Here is an 18275-nt window from a genome sequence, read left to right as displayed (position 1 = left end):
TCTGGGAATAGCCTCGCCTCTTCTGAACCCTCCCACCTTTCCAGTGAGTAATTCTACAGTGCAACTTCTGCAGTCCTCTCCTCTTGAAAAAGTAGTTTTCCTCTCAGTATACCCAGCTGCCCTCCCTAAGCCTTTTCCTAACCTTCACCATTCAGACAGAAGGTAGTTTGCCTTCACAGCTATGTGACTAAAAGACATGGTACATTTCAAAGAAGAGGCAGAACTAGTAATGGTTTTGATAGTTGCAGGTTCCTCTATGATCCCATGGGCACTACTTACTCAGATTTATTACAGAACTTAGCCATTCTCCGATTTGTCACTGACTATTTTAAATATCTTCTCTCCTGAGGCTCCTGGGTGGCTCAGTCAGTTGAACATCTGACTCTTGATTTCAGCTCGGGTCATGATCTCATGGTGCATGGGATTGAGCCCCACGTCAGGCTCTGTGCTCAAAGTGCAAAGCCTGCTTGGAATTCTCTCTCTCCTTCTTTCTCTGCCCCTCCCCGTGCTTGCATGCGTGCGTGCGCCCTCTCTCTCTCTCAAAATAAATAAATAAAATTTTGAAAAAGAAAAAACTTAAATGTCTTATCTCCCTCACTCGACTGTGAGCTTCTTGAGAACCACAGCTAGTTCCCAGCAAACTGCCCAGGACATAGTGTGCACTCAATGAAGTACTCGCTTAGAAAAAAAATAACATAAAATAAATTGCCACCTTATGCCCCTTAGCCAATCTCAGTGACTATGTGAGTTCAGGAGAAATATTTCAGAGGTGATCAAAACCAAAAAGTCTTTATATAGTAGTCAGTTCTGTGATGCAAAGCTCAGCTGAAGGCAGTCTCAAACAAGGGTCCTTTTGACAGGGCAACCATTCCCCACGTTCCTCAGATACTCACTATGGTCAAAGTAGTAAACTTAGTTCTCCAGAATTTACTTTCCTGAGATCTGGTAGTTCAATAAATGCATTCCCCAGCCCCCACTTCAACGTCTCTCCTATATCCTTCTGACCTTTAATACTGTGTAACATTAGATGAAAAATTGATTTTTTTGGCTACTTAATTTGCAGCTGAAGAAAAAATATACTGTTTAAGGTGTTAAATATTTTTACACGCAACAAACCTGGCACGAATCTAACCTGTATGCACATTTTAGAGGTACAGGCGTAAATGTCAGTGCTATAATTTGTTATAAGTTTCTGATGACCAGCAATGAAAATGACCACGGATTCTCACAATTCAAACCACTTTTACGTAAATGTGAACTTTCCTAAAACAGCCAAGGGAGAGAACTTTCCATCCAAGCTCATAGAGTCTCTAAGAGATACTGATAGCATTGTTCACTGGGGTAGGTGTTCTTTGAGAAAAGCCTACAAATATTAGGTTCTTTCTGGGACTATGCTTTGACCTTTAGTAAAAATGTGCTTTAAGACATTAGTTATTAAAATGAAAGGAACAGTTTTTAATGCCTGAACAACTGCCATTTCATATATTCAGCCCTGCTGAAGGCTATACCTTACAAGTCAGCAGTGTTTAAAAAAAAAAAAAAAATTTGGTGACTTCACTTAAATTGCTCACTTACCAGACGTGAAGCAGAGTTATAAGAAACCATGAATTGAATGTATCAGGCATCTGACACCCTAGAAAATAATAATAAAGTATAAATATGTGAGGGTTCAGAGGAAAAATATCGCCTATATTTTAAATATTGGTAGGAATCTGCTCAACTAAATATATGGCAGTTATAGTGCTCTCTGATTATACTACCATAGAGAGGGCCAGTAGAACCACAGAATAAGACTACGAGTTGAAAGAGTATTGAATGCAGTCAGACAACCAGCCCTCTAGTTCCAGCCCTGTTACCACTTTGCTGTGTGGCCTTGGGCAAATCACTTTTCTTCTCAGAGGCTGTTTTCTCACTTTGTATAATGTGGCCTAGATGATCTCTATGGTTCCTTCCAACTAACATGTTATTTTCCCTTCCTGGTCTCAAATTCTTCTGGAAAGCTAGGAAGACACTACTTTGCCTACCCGAATTAAGTACAGGCTTTTTTTACTTGAGCCCTGCTAAGTCTAAGTTCTAGTTTCTTTTTCCTGTCTTCCTTAAGGTGACCCAGTGTGCTAGGAACATGGGAATGCTGAATGACTCGTCCAAAATAAATGACCAGGAGAAAGAAATGGGGCTGTAGGGAGCTGTAGTTGAATAAAAAAGCAGATTATATCTAATGAAAGGCCATTCATCAACCTGTAGGAATGATAAAACTGGGCTTTAAGTTACCAAAACTCAGGTCAGTGCTTAGCCATCCAAACCTCTCAATTCTCAGATCTCTAGGAAATGCCCCTGGCTAGATGAGGGGTCCTCCACTGAATGCTGAATGTGCCCATCCTGTTACATGACAGGGAGAAAAGCAAAAGCAAGAGGACAAAGAAAATGAGTAACAGTGGGAAATGCAGGCCCTTCGGGTACAATCAGTCCTTTGGAGAAATGACTCAAGATAAAAGGGATATATACTGCCTTGCAGCAAACAATGAAGTATACAATGTACTAAATGATAACACAAAGGGGCCATTCGGAGAGAAAACACAGGGTAGGACCTCTGTGAGGGACACTAACACCGCCAGTAATAATAAAGAGCAGTAATTCCTTATAGGCTTACTACGTGTGACATTATAATTGGTGCTTACAGGCATAAGCTCAATGAATCCTACCAGGCCTATGAGGTGGGTATTAATATTACCCTCATTTGACAGGTGAGAAAATGGACTCTTAGAGAGATCATGACAACTGCCTAAGGTCACACAGCCATGAAATGAAACACCTGGGATCAAACTCAGATCTGCTTGATTCCAGGCACCATGTTCTTAATCACTAACTGCTTCTCTAACACTATAATCAGAACCTAACATTCACTAAGGGCCCATACTTCCTGCCAGGTCCACTGCTAGTCATGTCAATAATTTTCTCACTTAATCCTCACTTTAACCCTGAAGGGAGGTATTATAACACTCATTTAGAGGCTCAAAAAGGCTAAGTAACTTGAGGGCAGCCACAATATTAACAAGCTCGCGGTTGGGCAGGAGTTTAAGTCCAAGTCCGTCACAAAGTGACACCAAAATACTCTGGTGAGTGTACTGGGAGGTGCCCAGCAGTTGTCAAGTGGACTTCCTCTTGGAACCCAGCAGGAGGGAGGTGAAGGCTGGCCTGGCCAACCATACAGCTATTAAGATACATGCCATCTGAGAGTGGGCCAACCACCCTCCACCTAGAACAAGAATAGCCATGAGAAACTCTCAAGCCCAGATCTGAAGTTGGGTCTTTTTTGGATGCTAGAACAAAACATTAAAAAGAAAAGTTTTCTTGGAAGTCTGTCTTTCAATCTGGAAAATGAAATTTGGCTGCTTCTAAAGGACAATCTGTTCAATTGCTACCTCTACATCAAAGTTTCTCAGCAGCCTCCAGGAGCCTTTCCAATTTTCTCAGAGAGGGAATCAGTTCTTGGGCTGGAAAGCAAAGACAGGCCAGCAGCTGGACTTGGGTCACAATTTTCCATTCTGGGGGTCGGCTCAGGGCTGAGGATGGGAAAAGAGCTGCATATTGACTCCCTGTATCCACTGGGGTCAGAACAGAAACCCAGAGTAAAGCCCTAAAAAACAAGACCACTAAATGTCTGAGCATGAGCAACACAAAAGCACAGCAGATCTTTAGCTCAATGAACTATGTTTAAACACTTCAAAGCTAAAATCTGTTACTGTCTTCTGCCATGATCACACTCTTACAACAATATACACTCAGTGCATTATTTTCTGAGGCTATGTACTTTCTTCCTCACTACCAAATTGGATAAAATTAAATAATTCATTGTTGTTATGGAGTGGCAGTATTAACACAGTTGTTTGTTTAATGCAGGTTTTAGGGTCAGACCTCCTGATTCAAAACCTTGACTCTACCTCTTACTTGCTATTTGACTCTGGGTAAAGTTATTTAGCCTTCTCTGTGCCTCAGCTGTCTTCTCTGTAAAAATGGGGAGAACAAGAGAACCTACCTTATAGGGATTTGTGAGGACTAAATGAGATAAGGCCTGTAAAACGTTTAGCAAAATGGTTAATAGTTAATACGTACTCAATAAATATTCACTATGGTTGTTTCTCAGTGAATTATTTAAACACTAGGGTTTAAAATATCTTAAATAGGTCACTATTTAAGACTGTGTCAATAAAATGATGAACCTCAATCACTGACTCAGAACTTACTCATTAAGGAGCCTCCTCTCCAAGGTAGTAAGTCTTTTAAGAGCTAAAAACAAAGCAGTTTTCAGGCAGTATGGAATTAAACTTTACTGATTGGCCCCCTCTGCTCCAAAGTGCTCTTCATAACAGTACTGATCTCCAGAAGACCAGTTAGCAAACCACTGTATGCTCACAGAGGGTATGCTCATTTATGCCACAAATGATATACACCATCAGAACATCTTGAAAACAACAGGTGGCTGGCTGTTAAGGTTATCTCACCAGTCAGAATCCCCAATGTGTAGGCCTCTGGATCAAGACCTTTGAACACCTTGGCTCTGAGATGACAGAGAGTCTATAACTTGGGGCCTACCCACTAGGCTATTATACGCCTATTGTTTATTCACAAGCACACTGTTAGTGAACAACTCATTCTTATACAATCTTCATGAATTAACACTGGCTTCGCTTTTGTTGGAAGAGTGAGGATGATAGTGTTGAGCTACCTAAATCTCTCTATCCTTTTAAAAAATTACTGAATGCTCAGGACTCTAAAAAGTCAAGTCCTTGGGGCGCCTGGGTGGCTCAGTCAGTTGAGTGTCCGACTTCAGCTCAGGTCACGATCTCGCGGTCCGTGAGTTCGAGCCCCGCATCGGGCTCTGGGCTGATGGCTCAGAGCCTGGAGCCTGCTTCCGATTCTGTGTCTCCCTCTCTCTCTGCCCCTTCCCCGTTCATGCTCTGTCTCTCTCTGTCTCAAAAATAAATAAACGTTAAAAAAAAAAAAAAATTTAAAAAGTCAAGTCCTTAAATACCAAAAGTCCAAGAGAGCAACAGCCATTTTAAAGGTGTAATCTTGGAGGTGGCTGGGTGGCTCAGTCCATTGAGCGTCCGACTTCGGCTCAGGTCGGGATTTCACAGTTTGTGAGTTCGAGCCCTGCATCGGGCTCTGTGCTGACAGCTCAGAGCCTGGAGCCTGTTTCAGATTCTGTGTCTCCCTCTCTGCCCCTTCCCCATTCATGCTCTGTCTCTCTGTGTCTCTCAAAAATAAATAATGTTATAAATAAATAAATAAATAAATAAATAATAATACAGGTGTAATCTTGGAACCAATATATATATTCTCTTCCTTTACCCCAAACCTATCTGGCCTACTCTTTAGAATCTTTCTTTAGAAGATGCAAGGGTGGGAGCACCTGGGTGGCTCAGTCGGTTAAGCGTCCGACTTCGGCTCAGGTCATGATCTCACGGTTTATGAGTTCGAGCCCCGCTTCAGGCTCTGTGCTGACAGCTCAGAGCCTGGAACCTGCTTTGGATTCTGTGTCTCCCTCTCTCTCTGCCCCTCCCTGCTCATGTTCTTTCTCTCTCTCTCTCTCTCAAAACTAAACATTAAAAAAAATTAAAAATAGAAGATGCAAGGGGCACCTGGGCGGCTCAGTCAGTTAAGCATCCGACTTTGGCTCAGGCCATAATCTCATGGTTTGTGAGTTCGAGGCCCACATCAGGCTCTGTGCTGACAGCTTGGAGCCTGGATCCTGCTTCAGATTCTGTGTCTCCGTCTCTCTCTGCCCCTCCCCTGCTGGTGCTCTATCTCTCTCACTCTCTCTCTCAAAAATAAATAAACATTAAAAAAAAAATTTTTTTTTTAAAAAGAAGATGCAAGAAAGTCAGTCTCATTGTTTCATAGATATTTATCTGCCTCCAAATAGATTGGATCCCTTTTTTATTCACTTGCCACAGTTTGGAACCACTATGGTTTGATTTTAAAATTTAACCTACCCATAAATTACAAAGATGGACCACAATGGAGCATAATACAAATGAACAAGCTGTAAGTCTAAAAGGCAACTCTCAGGGCACCTGGGTGGCTCAGTCTGTTAAGTGTCTGACTTCAGCTCACATCATGATCTCACAGTTCATAAGTTTGAGCCCCACATCAGGGGTTGTGCTGTGCTGTGCTGTGCTGTGCTGACAGCTGGGAGCCTGGAACCTGCTTCAGATTCTGGGCCTCCCTCTCTCTCCACCCCTCACTTCCCTCCACCCTCAAAAATACATAAAACATTAAAAATAATAATGAATGGGTGCCTGGGTGGCTCAGTCAGTTTAAGTGTCCGACTTTGGCTCAGGCCATGATCTTGCAGTCCATGAGTTTGAGCTCCACATCGGGCTTTGTTGCTGACAGCTCAGAGCCTGGAGCCTGCTTCGGATTCTGCATCTCCTGCTCCTCCCCCATTCACACTCTGTCTCTGTCTCTCACTCTCAAAAGTAAATAAACATTAAAAAAAATTTTTTTAATAATAATAATGAAAAAAAATAAAAAGCAATTCTCAAACTGAGTCCCAAAAAACCTTAAGCAAGGGGCACCTGGCTGGCTCAGTCAGTAGAACATCTGACTCTTGATCCAGGGTCATGAATTCAAGCCCCACATTGGGCAGGGAGCCTACTTAAAAAAAAAAACAAAAATAAAAAATAAAACAAAAAAACCCAAAAACAAACAAACAAAAAACTTAAGTAAGTGGGGTGTCACTGAAAAAATGTACTGCCTCCCCAGGTAACATTCAAAAGGCAAAGCTAGAACAAAGCTCAATGAAGCATTTGTCCTCTAATACATATAAACATCAGTTTACAATATTAATAGAATATCTCCTAGAGGAGTTCTCATTTAAAAACAATAAAATACAAAAATATTAAGATGGATTACAGTTTATAATTTACAATTACATTTATTCATAGGCAGTATGTTACAGGCAGTATGTTACAGTGGAAAAATTTCTGGCCTTTAACCTAGACAACACAGGATCAAGCCTTAGCTAGGCAATTTTGGGAAATCATGTAGTCTCTTTGAGTTTCAACTGTTTCTGAAAAGAAAATAAAAATGAAAATAATACAAGTCTTTCCTATCCTACAAGGCTTTGTAACTTCTAAATGAGACAAATGCAAAAGTATATCATGTAAATGTGAATTATTAACATATAAACTTTTATTTTTATAGTTTACAACAGATTATAAATTGAAACATAATATGTTACCTTAAATATCTAATAATAATCTCATTATGCAATCTATAATATTAACTCAAGGATCTTCAATAATGAAGACTGGCTAAGACAGATAGCAAGTAAACATCCCTTCAAAATAATTATAAATAATTTATGAGTTACTTATGAAATCAAATATTAAATAGATATCTGAAGATGAGGTTTTAAAAAGATCTGATGAGGGGTGTTTGGGTGGCTCAGTTGGTTCAGTGTCTGACTCTTGGTTTTGCCTCAGGTCATGTTTCACAGTTCATGGGATGAAGCCCCATGTTGGGCTCTGTGTTAACAGCATCAGGCCTGCTTGGGATTCTCTCCTTCTCTCTCTCTACCCCTCCGTTTGTGCATGCACGTTCTCTCTAAAACTAAACAGTTATAAATAAATAGAAAGAAAGAAAGAAAGAAAGAAAGAAAGAAAGAAAGAAAGAAAGAAAGAAAGAAAGAAAGAAAGAAAGAAAGAAAAAGATCTGATGAGTGGCGCCTGGGTGGCTGTTGGTTAACCATCCGACTTTGGCTCAGGTCATGTTCTCAGTTTGTGGGTTCTACCTCCACGTCAGGCTCTGTGCCCTGAAGCCTGCTTCAGATTCTGTGTCTCCCTCTCTCTCTGCCCCTTTTCTGCTCAGGCTCTTGTCTCTCTGTCTCTGTCTCTCTCTCTCTCTCAAAAATAAACAAACATTAAAAAAAAAAAGATCTGGTGAAAAATAATTGGGGACAGGTATTCCAAAAACCACTTAAGAAAAATCCAGGGACACCTGGGTGTCTCAGTTGGTTAAGCATCCAACTCAGTTTTGGCTCAGGTCATGATCTCACAGTTTTGTGAGTTCAAGCCCTGTATCAGGCTCTGTGTTGACAGTGCAGAGCCTACTTGGGATTCTTTCTCTCTCCCCAACTCTCTCTGCCCCTCCCCCACTTGTACTATCTCTTTCAAAATAAATAAACTTTAAAAAAGTATTGAAAAATCCAACTTCTAATATCAACAGTTTCTTCATCAAGCAGAGAAAATATTTTCTCCTTTCAGACTAAACTCTCCCCAAATGAGAAATTTTTAGAGATTAAAAAGAAGCAGGGAAGTTTTGTCACTATAATAAATAAGAAATAGAAGGTAGACACTAAATCAGGATTACAACTCAGTAGGGTATTTTAAGTTTCTAATATTAACATCAATCTGCTGAAATTGTAAAAATCACCAAAACAACTTGCATTTGGTTTTAAAAATCCAAAATAGTTATTAAATAATCAAAACTGCATCTACCTATCTTCCTTGTTATTAACATAATTATATATGAACAATTGCTGTCTGTGAAAAATATCAAGTAGGTGTTTGTGGCTTGCAGGATAATGGTGGTTATGTACACAGCACATACACATTTCTTTCCAAAATCTGTAGGACTAGAAACAGCTTAAACTTTCCCAATTACTTTATAAGTACCTGCTTTAACTAAACTTAATAACTAAACAGTTTACAGCATCAAAATGAATACTGTATTGATATAATCAACTGCTAATGGTGGTCTAAACCAGTAAAACTCTTTGGGAAAGCAAGTTTTCTTTTTTTTTTTTTTTTTATTTTAAGAGAGAGAGTGCAAGCAGGGGAGAAGGGCAGAGGGAGAGAGAGAGAGAGAGAAAGAAAAGCAAAAGAGATCGAGAGAGAGAGAGAGAGAGAGAGGAGAGAGAATCTCATGCAGGCTCCACACTCAGCATGGAGCCCAACACGGGGCTTGATCCCACAATCCTGGGATCATGACCTGAGCCAAAATCAAGAGTTAGATGTTTAACTGACTGAGCCACCCAGGTGCCCTGGAAAGCAATTTATCAATGGGATATAAATAATAAAATTATATGTACCTTTTGACCTAATCATCCTTCAACAGAAAGAAAAAAAAATCATTAGGCATATGCCAGGATTAACCAAAACAATTAAAAACTAGAAATAAAAGAGCAATGATTGGCAGAAAGCTCATTTCATGTCAAAATGCTAAGTAAAACATCCAGAACGTAGAACAGGATTTGTTTTACTATGACTACTCATACGTAAAAAGATACATGTGTAGAAAAATGTCAAAGTAGTGGACAAATTTTTAGGTTTCTTTTTTTTTCAAACTTGTTAAAATGTCTAATCTATAGGGTTCTTTTGGCCTTTGTTTATTCTATTAAAAGAGAAAAATAAACAGCTTTTATTATATACTTTATGCAGAAAAAACTGCTTCACCAATGACTCAAAACCTATTCCACGAAGACATTAACAGTCATAAAAATGAAAAGTAGAATCTTTTTTTTTTAAAGATTTTATTTTTAAGTAATCTCTACACCCAATTTGGGGCTCATGACCAAAAGTCACATGCTCTACCAACTGAGCCAGCCAGGCACCCCATGAAAAGTAGATTCATTTTCCTTTTCAGAACTATCAAAAACAGTAACTTACTTAGAAAGAATTCCTCGAAGTCAGTTTTCTCCACACAGCTAGTATACATGCGCAGGGCCGCAATCTTAATCTTCTAGACAAAAAAAATAAAACCAAACTCAAGATATGACCAAGTGGATATTCTAATGCTATTAGATGTAGGTCACAAAATCTTATATTTGTCTAACTAGAATGATGAGTCCAAACCTGTCACTAGGCAGATTTAACAGCTTAACCAACATCAATTATTTCTTTTTCTTAAAGCCAACCATTCACAGACTTCAAACAATTTTTATATTTATGATTTAGCATCAAAATGTCAAAAAGATTTTTCCAATATTTAAATGAAATCTTTCCTTTAATTCAACTCATTTCATCACATTTGAGCCTCTATACCACTGTTCAGCATCATTCACATTAACTCTTTATAATCTGAAACCCTTTACTTTAAAAAATTACTCATTCTTCTGACCAAAACCAAACAAGCCAAACAAATAAACAAACAAAAACAAAAACAAAAACTCTTAATCTTTCAATCTTTCCTCAGAAGCACTACTATCCATTCTGTAAAAGTTTTTTTTTTTTTTTTTATGCCTTGGGGAAGGGGTCATTTTTTTCTATATTTTCCCTAGTTTTATAGTTTGCTGATTAAGAAGACTGTGCTTACAAATAAGGGTTTTTAATGAATGTAAAATAAAATACTGTAAAAGGATCAACTGTTTACTATTCCCCAAAGCACTAAGAACTCTCTTAGTACCCTTAAAAAAAAAATTTTTTAATGTTTATTTATTTTTGAGAGACAAAGAGAGCACAAGCAGCACAAGCAGGAGAGGGGCAGAGAGAGAGAGAGGACAGAGGATCTGAAGCAAGCTCCGAGCTGACAGCAGACAGCCGGATGAAGAGCTTGACCTCACAAACCACGAGATCATGACTTGAGCTGAAATCAAGAGTCATGCTTAACCAACTCAGCTACACAGGTGCCCCAAATTCTCTTAGAATCTTGATCTGAGTGGTGGTTTTAATTTAGTCACTGAGTTATATACTTAAGATTTGTATATTTTACTGTATGTACATTATGACTTCATAAAAATAAATCTAAAAGTGAAAAATAAATTCTTTTATGAGGTGAATTGTAGGCCTGAAGACCAACTCAGTGCTCAAGTAAGGAAGTATTTCTAAGGACTGTGAATTAAATAAATTAGCCCATCCACAAAAGGTTTACAGAAGCTTATTTTTTCTTAAAATGACAGAGAATTACAAACGCAAATATGCAGACTAAAATAATCTACACAAACTGAGAATGAAATAGCAAATGAAGACAAAACAATCTAGAATTTTAGTAAAGCTATGTTTTTAAGGTTCAAAGTCACCAAAAATATACTATACCCAATACTATATAATGGGCATATTTCTCTATACAATCTAGAGTCAAAACAACAATGTCTCTGATGGGCAGAAATACCTCGAATAAATTAAAGAAGGATTATGTCTCAAATTATAATTAAGATTTTTTTTCTTTGCTAATTTGATATCTGTCATGTTTTTAAGGCTTTCAGAGTAAAGCTCAAATAGGGGGAAACAGAATAAACATATAACAACTGGAAAACAGACATACCTACATGGGGAATAAATCAGCATTAGAAGCCAATTTAAACAAACCCATGGTAAGAAACTAAAAAAGAAAAGCAAATTAAAGCTAAAAGCAAGCAAAAAGAAAGATATAATAAAGATCAGAGACCAATAAAATTGGAAACAGAAAAATAGCACAGAAAATCAAAGAAACCAAAGCTGGTTCCTTGAAAATATCAATAAAATTGACAAAACATTACTAGAACCGATCAAGACAAGAAAAAACAGAAAAGATAAAAATTAGCAGTATCAAGAATCAGAAAGGAGGGGCACCTGGGTGGCTCAGTCGGTTAAGCGTCCAACTTCAGCTCAGGTCATGATTTCCAGGTTCCCGAGAGTTTGAGCCCCACAACAGAGCCCAGAGCCTGCTTCAGATTCTGTGTCTCCCTCTCTCTCTGCCCTCCCCTGCTTGCACTCTGTCTCTCTCTCCAAATAAATAAACATTAAAAAAAATTTTTTTTTTTTTTTAAAAGAGGGGTGCCTGGGCGGCTCAGTCAGTTGGGCGTCTGACTTCGGCTCAGGTCATGATCTCACAGTTTGTGAGTTCGAGCGCCATGTCAGGCTCTGTGCTAACAGCTCACAGCCTGGAGTCTGCTTCAGATTCTGTGTCTCCCTCTCTCTCTGCCCCTCCACTGCTCACACTCTGTCTCTCTCTCTCTCTCAAAAATAAACATTAAAAAAAAAAAAAAAAAGATACTAAATCTACATAAACTCTTCCAGAAAACAGGAGGGAAGAATACTTTCTAGCTCTTCTATAACGCCAAGATTACCCTGAAATCAAAACCAAAGTCATCAGAAGAAAATAAAATTATAGAACCATAGGGGCGCCTGGGTGGTGCAGTCGGTTAAGCGTCCGACTTCAGCCAGGTCACGATCTCGCGGTCCGTGAGTTTGAGCCCCGCGTCAGGCTCTGGGCTGATGGCTCGGAGCCTGGAGCCTGTTTCCGATTCTGTGTCTCCCTCTCTCTCTGTCCCTCCCCCGTTCATGCTCTGTCTCTCTCTGTCCCAAAAATAAATTAAAAACGTTGAAAAAAAATTAAAAAAAAAAAAATTATAGAACCATAGCCTTCATGAACATAGATGTAAAAATCCTTGGCAAAATATTAACAAATCAAATCCAGCAATATTTTCTTAAGATTTCTTATTTTTAAGTATCTCTACACCCAACATGGGGTTCAAACTCAACCCCAAAATCAAGAGGTGCATGCTCTACCAACTTAGCCAGCCAGGTACCCCAAATCCAGCAATATATTTTTTTGAGAGAAAGAGAGAGAGAGAGACAGAGAGAGAGAGAGAGAGAGAGAGAGAGAGAGAGAGAGTATGAACAGGGGAGAGGGGCAGAGGAAAAGAGAGAATCTTAAGTAGGCTCCACGTTCAATGCAGAGCCCAATGCAGGGCTCGATCCCACAACCTTGGGATCATGACCTGAGCTGAAATCTAGTATAGGACACTCAACCAGCTGAGCCACCCAGGCACCCTAATCCAGCAATATTGCAAAAGGGCAATAAATCATGACCAGCTGGGATGTATCCCTGGAATGCAAAGCTGATCCAACATTCACAAAGCAATCAATGTAATTCACCATATCAGCAGGCTAAAAAAGAAGCCTATTCACCTTTGCTAACATCTGCAGCTCTTGGGAGTATTTGACACAACACATTTTGGGAAGTACTGGTCTATACCATCATTAAACTAATGATATACTAATATGATCATCCTAATCCTTTGGCTTTGAAGGGCCTATTTCCATTCTCAAGACAGAGCATTTAAGATATCTGTTAGCTCTTCACTTCAGTCAACAAATAATTTATTGAGTACCCAACTCAGTGCCTGACATGGATTTGGATATTGGGAATACAGCAGTGAACAAAGAAGTCAAAAACTCCTGCTTTCATGAAACTTATGGCCTACTTTGACTACAGACACATTTGTAATTTTTTTTTTTTTTTTTGCCTATAAACATAAGAGAAGACATACAACTTTACTGGTAACCAAAGGAATGCAAATTAAATTAAAATATACCATTTCACACCATCTAATTTGTAAACATTAAACAGCTTGACTGTATCAAGCGATGGAAATGGTATCGAACATTTAAATCCTACTTACAGATATATAAGCTGATATAACAACTGATAAGTATAATTTAACAGCTGATAAATATAAGTTAATGGCGCACCTAGCTGGCTAAATCGGTGCAGCATGCGACTCTTGATCTTGGGGTTGTGAGTTGGGTGTACAGATTACTTAAAAATAAAATCTTAAAAAAAAAAATACTGTTAAAAATGTTCATACACTGGTACCCAATAATTCTATTTCTCTTTCTCAAGAAACTCCTGCACAATTTAAATGGTACTATTATTATGAAAAGCCTAAAACAAGTGTCTTTAGTAGAGGAATAGTTAAGCTGTAGTTTCATTATACAGGGTGAAGCTAATCAGCAGTTGAAATGACAAAAATCAGGTCTCCACTCAAAAACATGTTTACTAATAAAGACAGGTTGAAAAAATACCACTTATATAGTTTACATATGAACACAAAATAATAGTATACATGTTGTTTATGGGTAATATATGAGTGGCAAAAGAACAGAATTTTACAAGAGGATGACAAAAACCAACTTTAGAACAGTAGTTATCTCGGTGGAGAAAGAAGGGAAGAAATGGAAGGGAAGAAAGGAGAAATGGGCTGGAGTTTTTTCTGTAAAATTTTATCTTGGAAAAAACAAAACTAAGGCAAATATGGTAAAAATTAATATCTGTCAAATATGGGTACTGGTATATAAATATCAACACATTTACAATTTTAAGTAAAATTCCTAATGGTCTATTTCTTGATTTTTAACTCCGCATTTTCCTTCAGATTCTTACACAGAAAGTCCTCTAAGTTCATAATTAATTATTCTGCCTGAGGAAAGGCAGATTTGCCACCAAGACCCAAGTCATCCCTTGAGAAGATTTTCTCACATGTTCATGAAGAAAGCCTTCATCACAAATAATGAAGACCTCAGCAGATTGGCCAGTGCATTTACACAGCGCTCATAATATGGCAATCAGGAGCATTTTATAGTTCCTCGCTTTTCCTGCAGTGAAGCCAAACCTTTATACTTGGGTGAGCCATTAGCCTGGACAAATGTCTAAAGCAAGTCCCCTAAGACCATCACAGAGGGACTGGAAATAACTTGGGGAAAGGATTTCTTCAAGATTCACACAGTAATTTAAGTTAAAGAGGTAGGTCAGACTAAATTCCATCCTGTTAATACAGATTGTTCTGGTTCTCAGATGATTTCATGTTTATTTCATTCTAACTTTGGAAGACCTCATCAGTGTACCTGATGAAAACACAAGCACCTAAGACAGCTTTAAGAAATGCAGATCAGCTCTCCCACTGACTGAGGCATCTCATACCATCTTACAAGATGAAAAATGAATGTAGTAAAAAGTTTGCACTAACAGCTGTGTGAGTTGGAGGGGCTTTGAAGTCATTTGAACCTTCTATTTCATACTGGAATTCCTTCTACAACATTCTTGATTCACAGTCAACCATCTGGGCCACTGTTAAAACAAGTCCAATGACCTTGTGAGGTTACCTATCCCCCGAAAGGACAATTCTTGTTGTTAGATTTTTGTTTTGTTGAATGTAAATCTGCTTCATGTAACATTCATGAAACATCCACTGCCCACTGGAATACCTTAGTTAGATTAAGTCTCTCTCTCTAAGTCTCTCTCTCTCTCTCTCTCTTTTTACAAATACCTGAGAAGAACCGTCATCATGTCTTCTCTTTTCCAGGTTAAGCATTCCTATTTCTTTCAACCACTCTTCATTCAACACACTTTCTGAAGCATTCACAAAACTCACTGCCCACTTCTGAGTACATTCCAGTTTGTCAGTGTCCTTCTGAACAGAAAGAATTTTTTGGCTTTATGTTAATCTGGAAACTGCCTATTCTATGGCATGTGGCTGAACATGATAAACATTGTCCTTGTTTTATCTGATACTGCCACATAAAGATAATGGGAAAGAATGTTTATTTTAGGACAAATAGGTAAGAAAAGCTACATTTAAATTCCTAAATATGAATCTAGAAGAAAAATGAAACTACACATGAAAATGTTACGGAAAAAAAAATGGAGGAAAGACAGTTGATATTGCCGTCAAGCAGATATTTTTCTCCCTAATGAAAGACATACGAAAACACAAAACTCAAAGAATCTTTCCAGGGCAATCCAATCCAAGGGTCTAGCCATAGATTTCTGAGTCAACATTTGCTGAAAAGGGCTTGCAATCTCTCAAAATGGAAAGTTATACCTATGTTTTCCCACCTATATTTTACTAGAATGTCATACTTTGATGTTTCTATCACAAACTAAAAAAAATAAAGGTTACAGAAAGTAGACACTACCACATCACAAAAGACTTTAAAATGCAAATATTAAGCACTTTGTTGAGGTCACAAAGGAACCAGCAAAAATCAAAGGCTAACTTAAACTACAACAGTGAAGAAATTTTCCTGATGATTTAGTAATCCTTCAAATGGTAGCCAACTTTCCCTCTGGAATCATAAAAAAACAGACTAGACAAAGCAATGGTAGCAACCAAGTGGAACTCAACCATCAAGAAATAAATAAAACAGTAAATTTTTCCCTTTTTTTCTTTCTTTCTGCTCTCATTTCCCTTCTCTTTTAATTAATTTCTAACTTTCAAACAAAATACACTAGCTTTTAAATCCAAATGCCATAATCACAAACATTTTTTAATAAGGGAAAAGATTCTTATTAAAAACATTACCAAATATACCAATGATTATCATTTGCCAAAAAATTAAGATGTAAAAAAGATAACTTTAATGAATATAATTAATATTTCACTGATGATTAAGAAGGCACTTCATAGTCTTAGGGTCTTAAGAACATCATCATTACCTAGGATATGTGTTATCTTTTTTTCTAATTTTTTTTGATGTTTATTTATTTTTGAGGGAGACAGGGAGAGGCAAGAGCACGAGTAGGAGAGGGCAGAGAGAGGGAGACACAGAATCCGAAGCAGGCTCTGGGCTCTGAGCTGTCTGTACAGAGCCCGGTGGGGGGCGGGGGGGGTGGCTCAAACTCACGAACCACAAGATCATGACCTGAGCTGAGGTTGGACACTTAACCAACTGAGCTACCTAGGTGCCTGATGTGTGTTATCTTCTATACTTTTCAAAGCCCCTTAAAAACAAAATGCTTGAGGCACTGGTTGAGCATCTGACTCTTGGTTTCAGCTCAGGTCATAATCTCGTGGTTTCATGGGTTCGAGCCCCACACTGGGCTCTGCACTGGCAATGCACAGCCTGCCTGGGGTTCCCTCTTTCCCTCTCTATCTGCCCTTCCCCACCTGTGCTGTCTCTGCCTCTCTCAAAAATAAATAAATAAACTTAAAAAAAAATTTTTTTTAATATGCTTGTGGAATCACGATTTGCTTTTCAGAATTTATGTAAAAAGGAGATACAGAGAGAAGCCTATACTTGCTGTAATGAGAACTGTTAGGAAGAGAACCAGACATTCCAAGAAGAAACTACAAGTAAAGTCTGTAATAAAATTCAAATTCTAATTTGAATTCACCCTGTTAAAATGGTATAACTGTCATTATTTGATCATTTAGGGCAAAGCTATGTTTTCTAGAAAAGCCCTCCTTACTGCTTTGCATTGATTTGCTTTTGATTAATACAGAACTTATGACTGATTAGGCTTATCCAACATTCTAACAACCTTGAAAAGCATTAAAAGGCATTCTGCTATAAAAACAGAGAGAAATGCCAGCATCAGGAAATAACTGGGCTGAGAAAAACTCAATGATTGTTTTATTATTTTAATTAGTTAGAGGCACTGTTATAAAAACCCACGGGCAATATGCACCTGATGCAGAGAAGATATTCATTCATATATAGCAATTACTATAAAACAGATAACGTGCTAGGCCAAGGCTTGACTAGGAATGATACAGCTAGCAAATAACCTTCCATAATAAGAATTACAATAAATTGCAGAATTGACTAGTTAATTTAAAACATGCTTATTAATAAAATTTTAACAAAAATCACTACAATGACCTAGTGAAAAAATGATTTATGAATATGGATTCATCAGAGAGTAATATTTTCTTAAGAATGCTGCCCTTCAGAACATTTGGCCCATCTACTTCCTTAGAACTCATTTGTATGGCATATCATGTAACAAGATCCTGGAAAGCCCAGTCTTAGCTTGCACTGAGATACTTCTAAGGAATCAGGCTAAAGGAATGAGGGAGTAGTTCAGCCCCACATGTTACATAGATTTAGAATGGGAAGGTGGAGGGAGACAACACATTTTCAAGTTCTCAAAATAATATATGAATTTCACAAAAGCAAAACAGAAGCTTTAAAAAACCTTCTATGAGGAGCAGAAAGCACAAAGCCCAAAAAGAAAATGAGAAGAACTTAAAAAGACTTTACCCATTTACTGTATTTCAAAGGTCCTGTAAATCCCATGGCTTCTATTATTTTTGTGAAGGTACCAACTTTCTCCTCAACAGGCTGTGGGGAATCCTTGGTAGTAAAAAGCTATTTAATCAAAAAGAAGGAGACAAAATTAGTTGCAAAATAATTTTTTAAAAAGAATGCTTTTGTTTCTCATTAGGCCTAAGCACATTTTTATTGCTTAGATTTTTTTTTTCACCTAGTATTTTTAATTCTCATTTTTCTGGGCATCTTATCACTCAGTACAAACACATCTGGAATTCTATCTGATATGTGTCCTCGAAATTTCAGAGCCATCTCACTGACCATATGCCTATGAACCTATGTCTAGAAAATGATAGATTTGGGCTATCAGAATAAAAATTCTATGGAAAAGAATACTTTTAAAAGGATATCTTGACCCTCATCTCCCAAAGAATTCTGAGAAGAATGTTGTACGTTTTTGATATAACAGGAAAAGGAAAGAGAACTACTGTCTGAAAGCAGTCAAAAGTCATTCAA

The 18275-nt window shown here is 37.9% G+C and overlaps 1 protein-coding gene across 3 annotated transcripts in view; it reads right to left on the bottom strand.

The window, feature by feature from the left end:
* Positions 1–18275, bottom strand: part of LOC102965832 (ubiquinol-cytochrome-c reductase complex assembly factor 1) — a 102707-nt gene that overhangs the window by 58560 nt on the left and 25872 nt on the right. For 2 of the 3 annotated variants that reach the window (XM_042980533.1, XM_042980532.1), the window contains 3 exons: positions 17751–17858; positions 9675–9747; positions 1576–1633 (listed from right to left, as the gene is read on the bottom strand). In XM_042980533.1, coding sequence (XP_042836467.1) covers positions 1576–1633; positions 9675–9747; positions 17751–17858 — 239 coding nt within the window. Of the gene's footprint in view, positions 1–1575; positions 1634–9674; positions 9748–15034; positions 15176–17750; positions 17859–18275 lie in introns of all 3 variants that reach the window. The other variant, XM_042980534.1, reaches the window with a different exon arrangement.

Source organism: Panthera tigris, chromosome A3 (assembly GCF_018350195.1).
Source record: "Panthera tigris isolate Pti1 chromosome A3, P.tigris_Pti1_mat1.1, whole genome shotgun sequence".
Classification (NCBI taxonomy): Eukaryota; Metazoa; Chordata; class Mammalia; order Carnivora; family Felidae; genus Panthera; species Panthera tigris.
The sequence above is the reverse complement of the archived record's forward strand: the minus strand, read 5'-3'. Positions and strand labels throughout refer to the sequence as shown.